General features: G+C 39.8%; 1 protein-coding gene across 1 annotated transcript; it reads right to left on the bottom strand.

The window, feature by feature from the left end:
• Window positions 1-4,931: 4,931 nt before the first annotated feature.
• Window positions 4,932-10,359, bottom strand: LOC120062663 (spindlin-Z-like). The gene is made up of 5 exons (XM_039012709.1): window positions 10,210-10,359; window positions 7,792-7,840; window positions 7,424-7,671; window positions 5,559-5,792; window positions 4,932-5,379 (listed from the first exon to the last, which is right to left on the bottom strand). Exons 1-5 carry the CDS (start codon window positions 10,259-10,261, stop codon window positions 5,180-5,182), a joined length of 783 nt encoding a protein of 260 aa, XP_038868637.1. The 5' UTR covers window positions 10,262-10,359; the 3' UTR covers window positions 4,932-5,179.
• Window positions 10,360-15,699: the final 5,340 nt, after the last annotated feature.

Here is a 15,699-nt window from a genome sequence, read left to right on the forward strand (position 1 = left end):
CCCATTCAATGGTGTTCCGTTTCAAGTTGTGGGCACAAAGACATGAATGCCACCTGGGGAAAGGCAAAAGCCAAAGAGAAATATGCTGCTGAATTGAACAAGGCGGCAGTCATTTCTACGACAGATCACTGTAATTTATACAAAATTCATTTCATTTTAATAATGTTGAAGTACTAACTAACAATGGAATGTTCCTCAATAAAATTTAAGAAGATGGGACTTTAAATGGGTGTCCCAACTCTTTGGTCACTAAAGATCCCATGGCACTTATTGCAAGAGAATGTAATGATGAGTACCATTTCATGTGTAATGTGTATGTCAAACTGTATTCTTATCATGTAATACTGTGTATAAAAGTACCATGTATGTAAAGTATATGAATAATGTACTATATTTGTAACAAAAATTGTGTAAAAACTAAAATGACTCAAGTAAAAGTCCACCAGTAAAATAATACTTGAGTAAAAGTTTCTGGTTTAAAATATAAGTACAGTGGTGGAAAAAGTACTCAAATATTATACATCCAATTCCTTATATTAAGCAAATCAGACAGCATAATTATCTTGTTTTTATATTTTTATTTATGGACAGCCAGGGACACAGTCCAACCCTCAGACATCACAAACGCAGTATTTAAGGCCTAGCTAGACTATTGTTTCTGCTCACGATATGCCTGAGTATTGATAAAGAAATCAACTAATAAATTATACAAACTTTGATAATATTCTGCAGCTAAATACAAAAGATCCTACAATTTATATTCTGTATGTAATTATATTCATATTTCTCAGAGTTGGCATGACAAAGGGAATGGCTAGTATGTGAGTTCTGCAACACTCAATATTAAGAAAGCTTTTCCATGGACCCCATTTGGACGACTACACCCGCCACACAAATAATGGATCTTCCACTGTTGTGTGAAAACGAAACATAACATTAAAAAAATAAACATTACATAGGACTACTTATTTCTTTTAATATTCAGGTTAGTCCTTCATTATCAAATCTTCTTAAAGAATTCTGTAACATTAAAGTGTTTGTGCCAGATGACTAAACTGTAACAATTTTCATTAAAAAAAGGCCATTAAGACAGAATTTTACCTCTATTTTGATATATAAACATATACAAATTGCTTTAAAAAAAAAAGTACTTTACTACTGTCCCTTATTTAAATCTATTTTAACATATCGACTGACTGAATATGTACGCACAAGGTCCATCCTTACATGCACACACATTTCTCCCAATCAAATAAGGAAAGCTCTTTATGGATACATATAAATAAGCCAGTCATTTTTTTAAATAAACTGACAAATGATTTATTTACAAATGTTACCCCTTAAATGCTGTACAAGACTGGCACCTTTAGTTGGCACTCATTTAGCATGATCAGTGCGTTCCTGTAATGCACAGTACAAAAACAACAAAATGTCACAATTGACATATGCTAATAACTTTGAAAACAAACTTACATGCAACTCACATCAACTTACATTTAGCTATATGCATGCGACATAAGTCTGCTTTTCAGAAGTGGAACTGACAATATACACAGTACATTACAATAGTAATGTAAAATGTTAAATGCTTTGACTCCCACAGCCATTGGCAGCATATGATGATTTCCTCACTTTGGAAATCACGAAGGAGCAATCAAGGATTTTAAATAGACCTGTTGCCCGCTTTCAAGATGTCTTAATAATACTACAGAGGTTAGCAGGATCTCATCTTTGTGCGGGAGTGTGACTAGTGGTGGCAAGCAAACCTGCAGAAGCTCCAGACATAGTGCATTCAGAAAGTATTCAGACCCCTTCCCTTTTCCACATTTTGTTAGGTTACAGCCTTATTCTAAAAGGTATTACATTAAATCAATCTATTCACAATAACCCATAATGACAAAAGCAAAAACAGGTAAAAAATGTTTGCAAATGTATAAAAAAATAAAAGTAGTCAGACCTTTTGCTATGAGACTCAAAATTGAGCTCAGGTGCATTCTGTTTCCATTAATCATCATTGAGATGTTTCTACAACTTGATTGGAGTCCACCTGTGGTAAATTCAATTGATTGGACATGATTTGGAAATGGCCACACCTGTCTATATAAAAGGTCCCAGAGTTGACAGTGCATGTCAGAGCAAAAACCAAGACATGAGGTCGAAGGAATTGTCCGTAGAGCTCAGAGACAGGATTCTATCGAGTCACAGATCTGGAGAAGGGTACCAAAAAATGTCTGCAGCATTGAAGGTCCCCAAGAACACAGTGGCTTTCATCATTCTTAAAATGGAATAAGTTTGGAACCACCAAGACTTCCTAGAGCTGGCATCCTGGCCTAACTGAGCAATCAGGGGAGAAGGTCCTTGGTCAGGGATGTGACCAAGAACCCAATGGTCACTGACAGAGCTGTAGAGTTCCTCTGTGGAAATGGGATAACCCTCCAGAAGGACAACCATCTCTACAGCACCTAAAGACCATGAGAAACAAGATTCTCTGGTCCGATGAAACCAAGATTAAACTCTTTGGCCTGAATGCCAAGCGTCATGTCTGGAGGAAACCTGGCACCATCCCTACGGTGAAGCATGGTGCTGGCAGCATCATGCGTTGCGAATGTTTTTCAGCCTTAAGGACTGGGAGACTAGTCAGGATCGAGGGAAAGATGAAAGGAGAAAAGTACAGAGAGATCCTTGATGAAAACCTGATCCAGAGCTCTCAGGACCTCAGGACTAGGGTGAAGATTCACCTTCCAACAGGACAACGTAGCAGTGGCTTCGGGACAAGTCTCTGAATGTCCTTGAGTGGCGCAGCCAGAGCCACGACTTGAATCCGATCAAACATCTCTGGAGACCTGAAAATAGCTGTGCAACAACGCTCCCCATCCAATCTGACAGAGCTTGAGAGGATCTGCAGAGAAGAATGGGGGAAACTCCCCAAATACAGGTGTGCCGAGCTTTTAGCGTCATACCCAAGAAGACTCAAGGCTGTAATCATTGCCAAAGGTGCTTCAACAAAAGCACTGAGTAAAGGGTCTAAATACTTACGTAAATGTGATATTTCCATTTTTTGTTTTTAATACATTAAAAAAAAAAAACGTTTTTGCTTTTGTTAAAGGGCTATTGTGTGTAGATTGAATAGGGGAAAACAAATATTTAATCCATTTTAGAATAAGGCTGTACCATAACAAGATGTGGAAAAAGTCAAGGGGTCTGAATACTTTCCCGAATGCACTGTAGGCTTCAGTAACACAATTTGAACATGCTAACAATACAACAATTCTAAAATAACCATGACATGTTGACCATTTAAATAGCTTTCTAAATCCTTGGATGAAATTCAAAATGTTGCAAGTGATGTATAATACTATTATACAGTATCAAGTTAAATCATGAAATCAACCTAGGCTCAGGTCAGAAAACAGCAAGCAATTCATATTTACTTAAATGAGAAATAAGCGTATGGATTGGATTGATGCTGAATTCAATTAAACAATGACATTTTCAAAATTAACCTCATTGATGGTAGGTGGCTCAGTGGCATATGACCCAAAATCCATTAGAACATTAACAGACCCTTTGCTTATTCAATTTAGACCACACATTCTTTGATAGAAACATTTCTGAGATCTATCACTCTGAAAACATATGGCACAGACATGAAACAGGCAAAAAGGGCATGTAGAATTGAAGGTAAGTCGTAAAAATACTTCCAAATGTATCAATATGCTAACAAGAAGATAATTGATTAAATATATTTCATGTAAGCCGCATTTATAATCGTCTTTCATATACATCGTGTACAAAACATTAAGAACACCTGCTCTTTTCATGACAAACTGATCAGGTGAAAGCTATGATCCCCTTATTGATGTCACCTGTTAAATACACTACAAGTGTAGATGAAGAGGAGAAGACAGGTTTAAAAATGATTTTTAAGCCTCGAGACAATTGAGACATGGCTTGTGTATGCGTGCCATTCAAAGGGTGAATAGGCAAGTGCCTATTTAAGTGCCTTTAGACGGGGTAGTAGGTGGAACTCAATATTAGGAAGGGGTTCTTAATGTTTTGTACACTCAGTGTATAGTTAGTTATGTGTATCAATCATTATCCTTTTAGTGTTTTTGACAACAAAGTTGCAATACAGTAGCTCTAGCAAAGGGGTAAGAGTGGAATGTGTTAATACACATTTTAAATCAGATTTGGATGATACAGAGTATTACATAACAAAACAAATCATTTCAGGTTGAAGGAAATTAAAATGAATTCTAAAAGCCACAGTAAACAAAAAATATTATAATTAAATAATTGATGAACTTTGCACAATCAATCAGCCAAATTGCTGAGGGAAATTACTCGAATACAATTTCGATTTGACAGAGTAAAAGAGGTCTAGACACCCATTTCGGGAGAATTTAAGTGTGGCCGACATAAAATAACACTGATTAAAAACTAAAAGGAAGAAGCGCTTGGATTTCCTTGGTCTCAGAAACTAGCCTTATGTGAAGGACAATTTCACAATGGCAGTTCATACAAGTACAGAAGTAAGGAATAAAATGAAATCACAGAATTTCATGTAATACCCTTCTTTTTAAACTGATTACTGGTGTGTTTGACTGATACAGTAATATGCCATTTAGCCGACGCTTGTATTCTAAGCGACTTACAGTCACGCGTGCATACATTTTACATATGGATGGGGGAATCGAATCCACTACCCTGGCGTTACAAGTGCCATGCTCTACCAACTGAGCTACAAAGGACCACAGCTGTTGGACTGATGCATGCTAAATTCTGAGGATGTTAAACCCACAAGTTAACAAAAGTGGTGGAAACATGTTACGAGAACCTCACAAGAATTCATTTACAGCATCATAGACATGAAAAAAAAAAAAAAAAATCTCACTTTTCTTTCACGTTAAGAAAAACTGATTAGGCTCCTGGTGTCTGGCCCAATTGAACAGAGTAAATGTTCAGACATGGTGAATTCTGCAGAGGTCTCTTTTCAAACAAAAGTGGACTTCAGACAAAGTACACTAAAAGCTTTCGCATTGGAAGCAGTGACACAGAAAATGACAAGTTTCACATTCGTAGCCTGTGAAGGAATTGTCCATTTAACTGGAAATTGATGTCTCAAAGAAATCCTGAAAACATTTGCCACGGTCTGTGAATCAATGATTTTCTCAATATCCTAAGACGTTTTTACTAAATCATAGACGTAGATGTGAAAGTCGTCATCAAACTTGATGAAATACACAGAGGGTTTGGCATCAACCTGATGGATAACCATGCCTGTCCTTTTGCCACCATCCTCTTTGGCATATTCCACTTGTTTGCCAACAAGGCTATCCACCACTTCTCCAGGCTCTCTCTCGGTTGGGGTCGAGTCATCTGCAAAAGCATAGAATATTACCAGCTTTAGTGAGATAATTTGTTGACTACATTTATGTAGTATGATTGTATCTACCGTAATACAACTTAGAATTACATGTTTTTAAAGAAAGAGTGATATAGAGACATTAAACAATGCCTACAGTGTTAACACTAAATATCATTTCTGATGGGCTCACTTGAATCAGGCATTATCCGGAGATCCCCCTCTTTGTAGTCATCCAAGAGCTGGTACATGTACAAAACAGGGTCCTTTTCGTAAGTGATGTAGAACCATGTGTTCATAATGGGAGCCCGTGCTAGCACCATGCCCCTCCACTCCTCCTTTGGTCCTTCATCTTGCTCAAACATGTGCTCCACTGCTTTGCCTATCATGGTTTCTGCTAGCTGTGCATCACTGACGCGAGCTGGAGCTGCATTACAGAGAGCAGTTTCAAATGAATAGCAAATATGGCTATAAAAAGACATGTAAACTAATTTGTAACAAACTAAGCAAAAAAAAGAAACGTCCCTTTTTCAGGACCAGGTCTTTCAAAGATAATTTGTAAAAATCCAAATAACTTCACAGATCTTCATTGTAAAGGGTTTAAACACTGTTTCCCATGCTTGTTCAATGAACCATAAACAATTAATGAACATGCACCTGTTGAACGGTCGTTAAGACACTAACAGCTTACAGACGGTAGGCAATTAAGGTCACAGTTATGAAAACTTAGGACACTAAAGAGGCCTTTCTACTGATTCTGAAAAACACCAAAAGAAAGATGTCCAGGGTCCATGCTCATATGCGTGAACGTGCCTCAGGCTAGCTGCAAGGAGGCATGAGGACTGCAGATGTGGCCAGGCGAACAAATTGCAATGTTCGTACTGTACTCTAAGACAGTGATACAGGGAGACAGGACGGACAGCTGATCGTCCTCGCAGTGGCAGACCACGTGTAACAACACCTGCAGGACAGGTACAGGATGGCAACAACAACTGCCGAGTTACACCAGGAACGCACAGTCACTCCATCAGTGCTCAGACTGCCCACAATAGGCTGAGAGGCTGGACTGAGGACTTGTAGGCCTGTTGTAAGGCAGGTCCTCACCAGACATCACCGGCAACAACGTCGCTTATGGGCACAAACTCACCGTTGCTGGACTGGGAAAAAGTGCTCTTCCTGACGAGTCGCGGTTTGGTCAGATTTGCGTTTATCGTCGAAGGAATGAGCGTTACACCGAGGCCTGTACTCTGGAGCGGAAACGATTTGGAGGTGGAGGGTCCGTCATGGTCTGGGGCAGTGTGTCACAGCATCATCGAACTGAGCTTGTTGTCATTGCAGGCAATCTCAACGTGGTGCGTTACAGGGTAGACATCCTCCTCCCTCATGTGGTACCCTTCCTGCAGGCTCATCCTGACATAACGCTTCAGCATGACAATGCCACCAGCCATACTGCTCGCTCTGTGCGTGATTTCCTGCAAGACAGGAATGTCAGTGTTCTGCCTAGGCCAGCGAAGAGCCCAGATCTCAATCCTATTGAGCACGTCTGGGAACTGTTGGATCGGAGGGTGAGGGCTAGGGACATTCCCCCCAGAAATGTCCGGGAACCCGCAAGTGCCTTGGTGGAAGAGTGGGGTAATATCTCTCAGCAAGAACTGGCAAATCTGGTGCAGTCCATGAAGAGGAGATGTACTGCAGTACTTAATGCAGCTGGTGGCCACACCAGATACTGACTTACTTTTGATTTTGACCCCCCCCTTGTTCAGGGACACATTATTCCATTTCAGTCAGTCACATGTCTGTGGAACTTGTTCAGTTTATGTCTCACGTGTTGAATCTTATTATGTTCATACAAATATTTACACATGTTAAGTTTGCTGAAAATAAACGCAGTTGACAGTGAGAGAACATTTCTTTTTTTGCAGAGTTTATAAGGTATGCATGATCAAATACACATCTAGCACGAGTGCATTGGTTCTAACATACTCATACTATACAGACAAATGTAATATGCTTATGGTAGAGCAAGGCCGACTTTTGTCATGTCTACACAATACCTACCAACTCGGTCTGGTAAAACCTCCAGGCCTTGCACCCTCTCATCTTTGTGAAGCTCAAGTCCATAGATGCAGTCAAATCCATCATACTTGATCAGGTAGAGAGATGGGTTGACAGGGACTTGATCGAGAACTGTTCCTTTCCACTGGGAAACCTTGGTATCTTCCTTCCACTGGTGCGTTATGCTGCAACCCACTATGTTTCGTCTGGGTTGGGCAATAGGCTTGCTTGGACCAACATTCTTCTGCTTCCTATAGAGATCCCAATATGAAAGGAGGTACGTAATGTCAAATCAATATATCCACACATCTGTCTGTTTGGAAGACAACCTGCTTTTGGTCTTATGCTGTATCTACACAATAAGAACTTACTTGTGGGAATTTTTCTTCTTGATCAGATTTGCAGATACCCCAGTATTCCCTAAAATGACAAACAAACATGTGCATGAAATATCTCCCCAAAATTACAAGAATAAATCAGCCTACAGAAAGTATTCATACCTCTTGACTTATTCCACATTTTGTTGTTACAGCCTGAATTCTAAATGTATTAAATATATATATATTTTTCCTAAATACCACATAATGACAAAGTGTAAACAAGTTTTTTGAAATTGAGAAATGTATTGAAAATGAAATACATACAGTTGGTCGGAAGTCTACATACACCTTAGCCAAATATATTTAAACTAAGTTTTACAATTTCTGACATTTAATCCTAGTAAAAATTCCCTGTCTTAGGTTAGTTAGGACCACCAATTTATTTTAAGAATGTGAAATGTCAGAATAATAATTGAGTGATTTATTTCAGCTTTTTTCCCCCATCACATTTCAAGTGGGTCAGAAGTTTAAATACACTCAATTAGTATTTGGTAGCATTGCCTTTAAATTGTTTAACAATAAGTTGGGTGAATTTTTGCCAATTCCCCCTGACAGAGCTGGTGTAACACAGTCAAGACTGTAGGACTCCTTGCTCGCACACGCTTATTCAGATCTGCCCACAAATTTTCTATGGGATTGAGGTCAGGGCTTTGTGATGGCCACTCCAATACCTTGAATGTGTTGTCCTAAAGCCATTTTGCCACAACTTTGGAAGTATGCTTGAGGTCATTGTCCATTTGGAAGACCCATTTGCGACCAAGCTTTAACTTCCTGACTGATGTCTTGAGATGTTGCTTCAATATATCCACATCATTTTCTTTCCTCGTGATGCCATCTATTTTGTGAAGTGCACCAGTCCCTCCTGCAGCAAAGCACCCCCACAATATGATGCTGCCACCCCCGTCCTTCACGGTTGGGATGGTGTTTTTCGGCTTGCAAACGCCCCCCCTTCTTCCTCCAAACATAACGATGGTGATTATGTCCAAACAGTTCTATTTTTGTTTCATCAGACCAGAGGACATTTCTCCCAAAAAGTACAATCTTTGTCCCCATGTGCAGTTGCAAACCGTAGTCTGGCTTTTATATGGCGGTTTTGGAGCAGTGGCTTCTTCCTTGCTGAGTGGCCTTTCAGGTTATGTCAATATAGGACTCGTTTTACTGTGGATTTAGATACTTCTGTTCCCGTTTCCTCCAACATCTTCACAAGTTCCTTTGCTGTTGTTCTGGCATTTATTTGCATTTTTCGCACCTAAGTACGTTCATCTCTAGGAGACAGAACGCGTCTCCTTCCTGAGCGGTATGACGGCTGTGCTGTCCCATGGTGTTTATACTTGCGTACTATTGTTTGTACAGATGAACGTGGTACCGTCAGCCATTTGGAAATTGCTCCCAAGGATGAACCAGACTTGTGGAGGTCTACAATAATTTTTCTGAGGTCTTGGCTGATTTCTTTTGATTTTTCCATGATGTCAAGCTAAGAGGCACTGCGTTAGAAGGTAGGCCTTGAAATACATCCACAGGTACACCTCCAATTGACTCAAATGATGTCAATTAGGCCATCAGAAGATTCTAAAGCATTGACATCATTTTTGGAATTTTCCAAGCTGTTTAAAGGCACAGTCAACTAGGTGTGTATGTAAACTTCTGACCCACTGGAAGTGTGATACAGTGAATTATAAGTTTTCGCATATCACCGCAATTAAACTCTGTTTTAAAGTCACCATTGGCCTAATGCTGAAATCCCTGAGCAGTTTCCTTCCTCTTCGGCAATTGCGTTAGGAAGGACGCCTATATCTTTGTAGTGACTGGGTGTATTAATACACCATCCAAAGTGTAATTAATAACTTCACCATGCTCAAAGGGATATTAAATGTTTTTTTTTACCCATCTACCAAAAGGTGCCCTTATTTGCAAAGCATTGGAAAACCTCCCTGGTCTTTGTGGTTGAATCTGTTTGAAATTCACCGCTAAGGGACCTTAAAGATAATTGTATGTGTTGGGTACAGAGATGAGGTCATTCAAAGATCATGTTTAACATTATTATTGCACACAGAGTGAGTCAATGCAACTTATGTGACTTGTTAAGCACATTTTTTGTGAACATGGGGTTGAATACTTAAATTTCTCAAGGCATTTCAGCTTACATTTTTTTATTCATTTGTAAACATTTCTAAAAACATAATTCCACTTTGACATTATGGGGTATTGTGTGTAGAGCATTGACAAAAAAATCTAAATGTAATCAATTTTAAATTCAGGCTGTAACAGAACAAAATGTTGAAAAAGGAAAGGGGTGTGAATACTTTCTGAAGGCAGGCACTGTATCATACTTATATCTTTAAAAAAACACATGGTTCAGTAGTAACGTTTCGGCTACATTCATGTACACAAGCCGTGAGTTTCTCTCACCCCCATCAGCTCTGGGGCGCTGGCCTGGCGTCTTTCCAAATGGGGTCTTCATTGATATACATGTAGGTGAGCAGCCAGGCTGCCAGACTATAGGGTGACAATGTATCTACTAGGGAATCAGGAGAGAGAGGGACACTCCCATCCAGTGCAGGAAAACAGACTGTTGAAAAATGAACATGTGTTAAACATGGGGCACAGAAGAGAAACTCTGCAACATTATGATGAATGACTTTGGGGTAGAAAATGCCATCATTAGCAATTATCTCCAAATTTAACTGTTATGAACACAGTCAGTCATGCTGACTCATGTGTGCTATAGACATATCCTTCAGCAATTACACAGTCATGTAGTTTAGCTGCCTAAAAACAACGGCAGAACAGTAAATCATTTTTGTTGCAGGCTTACTTAAGGGCTTTCAAATCAAACTGTTTTGTCAAATGTGTCGTAAACAACAGGTGTAGACTAACAGTAAAATATTTACGGGCCTTTCCCAACAATGCAGAGATAAAATAGATAAGTAATAACATGTAATAAGAGTAATAATACATAGACAATAAGAAATTATAACTTGGCTATATACACGGGGTACCAGTCCTGAGTCGATGTGGAGTGGTACAAGGTAATCGAGGTAGATTTGTACATATAACTAGGAATAAAGTGACTAAGCAACAGGATAGATAAACAGTAGCAGCAGCGTATGTGATGAGTCAAAAAGGTTTGTGCAAAAAGGGTCAATGCAGATAGTTAAATAGTTAACCAAATAGCTAACCGGGATAACTATTTAGCCATCTTATGGCTTGGGGGTAGAAGCTGTTCAGAGTCCTGTTGATTACAGTCTTGGTGCATCAGTACCACTTGCCATGCGGTAACAAAAATAACAGTTGATGTCTTGGGTGGCAATTTTTAGGGCCTTCCTCTGACACCGCCTGGTATAGAGGTCCTGGATGGCAAGTAGTTCGGCCCCAGTGATGTACTGGGCCGTATGCACTACCCTCTGCGGCTGGATGCCAAGCAGTTGCCTTACCAAGCAGTGATGCAGGGTCCTTAGCTTAGTGATGAGCTTGGAGGGCACTATGGTGTTGAACGCTTAGCTGTAGTCAATGAACAGCAATCTCACATAGGTGTTCCTCTTGTCCAGGTGGGAGAGGGCAGTGTGGATAAGCATCCGGATTAGTGACCCACTCCTTGAAAGCGGCAGCTCCACCCTTTAGCTCAGTGTGGCTGTTGCTTGTAATCCATTGTTTCTGGATAGAATATGTACATATGGGCAATGTGGGGACGACGACGTAAATGCACTTTTTAACGAAGCCAGTGACTGATGTTGTAAACTCCTTAATGACATTGGATGAATCCCGGAACATATTCCAGTCTTTGCTACCAAAACAGTCCTGTAGCCTAGCATCTGCTTCATCGGACCACTTCATTATTGGTACTTCCTGTTCAAATACTTCCCGTTTGAGTTGCTTGTAAACAGGAAGATAGAGTTAGTCAGATTTGCCAAATAGAGGGCGAGCTTTGTATGTGTTTCTGTGTGTGGAGTAAAAGTCCTCTGGTTGCGCAGGTGAAATGCTAGTAGAAATTAGGTCAAATGGATTTCAGTTTCCCTGAGAGTATTTTCTTGTTTGCTTATGGCCTAATACAGCTCGTTGAGTGTTGTCTTAGTGCCAGCATCGGTTTGTGGTGGTAAATAGACTGCTACTAAAAATATAGATGAAAAATCTATTGGTAAATAGTATGGTCTACAGCTAATCATTAAGTATTCTAAACGCAGGAGAGAAGAACCTCGAGACTTCCTTAATATTAGAGATCGAGCATTTGTTGTTAACAAAGAGACACATCCCTCCCCCTAACCTTACCCAACGCTGGCGTACGGTTTTGACAACGCATTAAAAAAACAGCAAGATGTATATTATCCATGTCCAGCCACGACTCAGAGAAACATCAAATCAAATGTATTTATATAGCCCTTCTTAGATCAGCTGATATCTCAAAGTGCTGTACAGAAACCCAGCCTAAAACTCCAAACGGCAAGCAATGCAGGTGTACAGTCGTGGCCAAAAGTTTTGAGAATGACACAAATATTAATTTTCACAAAGTTTGCTGCTTCAGTGTCTTTAGATATTTTTGTCAGATGTTACTATGGAATACTGAAGTATAATTACAAGCATTTCATAAGTGTCAAAGGCTTTTATTGACAATTACATTAAGTTGATGCAAAGAGTCAATATTTGCAGTGTTGACCCTTCTTTTTCAAGACCTCTGCAATCCGCCCTGGCATGCTGTCAATTAACTTCTGGGCCACATCCTGACAGATGGCAGCCCATTCTTGCATAATCAATGCTTGGAATTTGTCAGAAATTGTGGGTTTTTGTTTGTCCACCGGCCTCTTGAGGATTGACCACAAGTTCTCAATGGGATTAAGGTCTGGGGAGTTTCTTGGCCATGGACCCAAAATATCGATGTTTTGTTCCCCGAGCCACTTAGTTATCACTTTTGCCTTATGGCAAGGTGCTCCATCATGCTGGAAAAGACATTGTTCGTCACCAAACTGTTCCTGGATGGTTGGGAGAAGTTGCTCTCGGAGGATGTGTTGGTACCATTCTTTATTCATGGCTGTGTTCTTAGGCAAAATTGTGAGTGAGCCCTTGGCTGAGAAGCAACCCCACACATGAATGGTCTCAGGATGCTTTACTGTTGGCATGACACAGGACTGATGGTAGCGCTCACCTTGTCTTCTCCGGACAAGCTTTTTTCCGGATGCCCCAAACAATCGGAAAGGGGATTCATCAGAGAAAATGACTAACCCAGTCCTCAGCAGTCCAATCCCTGTACCTTTTGCAGAATATCAGTCTGTCCCTGATGTTTTTCCTGGAGAGAAGTGGCTTCTTTGCTGCCCTTCTTGACACCAGGCCATCCTCCAAAAGTCTTTGCCTCACTGTGCATGCAGATGCACTCACACCTGCCTGCTGCCATTCCTGAGCAAGCTCTGTACTGGTGGTGCCCCGATCCCGCAGCTGAATCAACTTTAGGAGATGGTCCTGGCGCTTGCTGGACTTTCTTGGGCGCCCTGAAGCCTTCACAACAATTGAACCGCTCTCCTTGAAGTTCTTGATGACCCGATAAATGGTTGATTTAGGTGCAATCTTACTGGCAGCAATATTCTTGCCTGTGAAGCCCTTTTTGTGCAAAGCAATGATGATGGCACGTGTTTCCCTATAGGCAACCATGGTTGACAGAGGAAGAACAATGATTCCAAGCACCACCCTCTTTTTGAAGCTTCCAGTCTGTTATTCAAACTCAATCAGCATGACAAAGTGATCTCCAGCATTGTCCTTGTCAACACTTAACGAGAGAATCAGAAGCTTCTAAAGCCTTGACATAATTTTCAGGAATTTTCCAAACTGTTTACAGGCACAGTCAACTTAGTGTATGTAAAGTTCTAACCCAATGGAAGTGTGATACAGTGAATTATAAGTGAAATAATCTGTCTGTAAACAATTGTTGGAAACTATAGTTTGTTAACAAGACATTTGTGGAGTGGTTGAAAAACGAGTTAATGACTCCAACCTAAGTGTATGTAAACTTCCGACTTCAACTGCACATATCTACCTCAAATCTCTACAACTCGGTACTGCTACCCCGTGTATATAGCCCCGATATATATCGTTCATTAAGCGTTATTACTTTATTATTTCTGTACATTGTTGGGAAGGGCCCTTAAATAAGCATTTCACTGTTGGTCTACACTCGTTTTTTTATGAAGCATGTGACGAATAACATTTTATTTGCATCTTGGAAATAGACCTGTAAACACATAGATACAACAGTCGGAAATATTAACTGAATATTTATGATGAACGTAAACTTTACTTTTTGGTAGCAGTTCAATATACAACTTTCAAAGTCAAATTTGCTCATTCAGTGCTGTATGGTCCTGCCTGACAAAAATGCATAGTTACACTGCAATAATCCCAACATCCTGATAAGATCGTTCCATGTCATTTCAGCAAGCCATGACACCCACCATCTCAGATTGTTCTGAAGTAATTTCTGTAGTTAGATAAGATAAGCATTCCTGTAACATTTTTTGGTTGAAATATAATTTGAGCTTTGAGAAATTAAGCTAATTGATTGCACCGAAATATACCATTTTAATTTATAGGATTCATATAACATTCAATAAATATAGTACCTAACATCCAATTTGGACCAACTTTTTAATATTTTTTTTTACTAATGTGTAAGACATGAGGAATCCAAAGTAATTGTCAAAAGCCACCTATGGACCCCCCATCCCATTCTAAGAATGAGTATACAGTATCAATCAGTTCTCTATGTCTAATAAGTAGTATGGAGCTGCAGCTCTGAGTATGGTTTCTTCCTCCTATGTTATGTATTATCAGTAAATTTGGTGGGTTTTTCCCCATCTTTTCAGAGAAATTGTTAATTTCATTTCACATCCCATCCTACATACTGTGATTACCAGGTTCTGACCACTAGATAGTGCTGTTCCTACTATGTTATTTTTTTTTTTAAAGATTACACCCCCTACCCCCAATGTTAAAGGGATAGTTCACCAAATCCCGTATTGGTTTCCTTACCCTGTTAGCAGTTTATGGACAAGGTATGACAGTAACCCATGCATTGGTTGTTTACCTGGCCAATGTTTTAAATGCACACATCCAATGGGTGGGTGGGGGGGGGGGGGGGTTCTTTAAAAAATAAAATCAACTGAAACAGCACCATGTAGTGCTCAGAACTTGGTAATATCAGGATGTAGAATTGGACATAAATGTAACCACTTCAATTACTAATGTCTCTGAACATGATGGGGAAAGAAATAACCAAATTCACTGGAAATACATTACATAGGATGAATAAACAATACTCTGAGCCGCAGCTACATACGACTTGTCAGACATAGAGAAATGATACTATATATTAGTTGTGGGATGGGATGTGTTGGGTCCGTGGCATGCTTTTGACAATTTCTTCGGATTCCTCATGTCAACTCATTAGTTAGGTTTCCACCCAATTGGCGACAGATTTTCATGCGAAGACGTAAAGATTTGCATTTAAACATTGTCATAAAATTGACTTGTTGTGGATAAAAGGCTGTGTGCGTGATGACGTAGTGTGCGTGATGACGTAGTGCACATAAAAATACATTTTGCGGTTAAATTCCCATGTATCGAAAAGAATACAAGTTAAATGGGTTTCCACCACATTTTCAACTCTGATGGTTTTCTCACAAAAAAATATTGCTGTATATGGCGAGTGTGCCCACTCTAGTATTAGCACCTGCGCTCTAGCCAACAGCTTGCAGATACAATGCGGGTATAGCCTATATCACAGCTGTTAAACTCATTCCACAGAGGGCCGAGTTGTCTGCGGGTTTCCACTCCTCCCTTGTACTTGATTGATGAATTAAGGTCACTGATTAGTACGGAACTCTCCACACCTGGTTGTCTTATTTGAAAAAAAAAACA

The sequence above is a fragment of the Salvelinus namaycush genome, chromosome 18 (genome assembly GCF_016432855.1).
Source record: "Salvelinus namaycush isolate Seneca chromosome 18, SaNama_1.0, whole genome shotgun sequence".
Classification (NCBI taxonomy): Eukaryota; Metazoa; Chordata; class Actinopteri; order Salmoniformes; family Salmonidae; genus Salvelinus; species Salvelinus namaycush.

What these genes read in the sequence shown, in the direction of transcription:
- LOC120062663 (XM_039012709.1), bottom strand. Translation starts at nt 10,261, where the DNA reads ATGAAGACCCCATTTGGAAAGACGCCAGGCCAGCGCCCCAGAGCTGAT. An exon ending in GCGCCCCAGAGCTGATGGGG is followed by an intron (nt 7,841 to 10,209) that starts GTGAGAGAAACT and finishes TTGTCATTTTAG; the next exon opens with GGAATACTGGGGTATCTGCA. An exon ending in GGTTTTACCAGACCGAGTTG is followed by an intron (nt 5,793 to 7,423) that starts GTAGGTATTGTG and finishes TCTGTAATGCAG; the next exon opens with CTCCAGCTCGCGTCAGTGAT.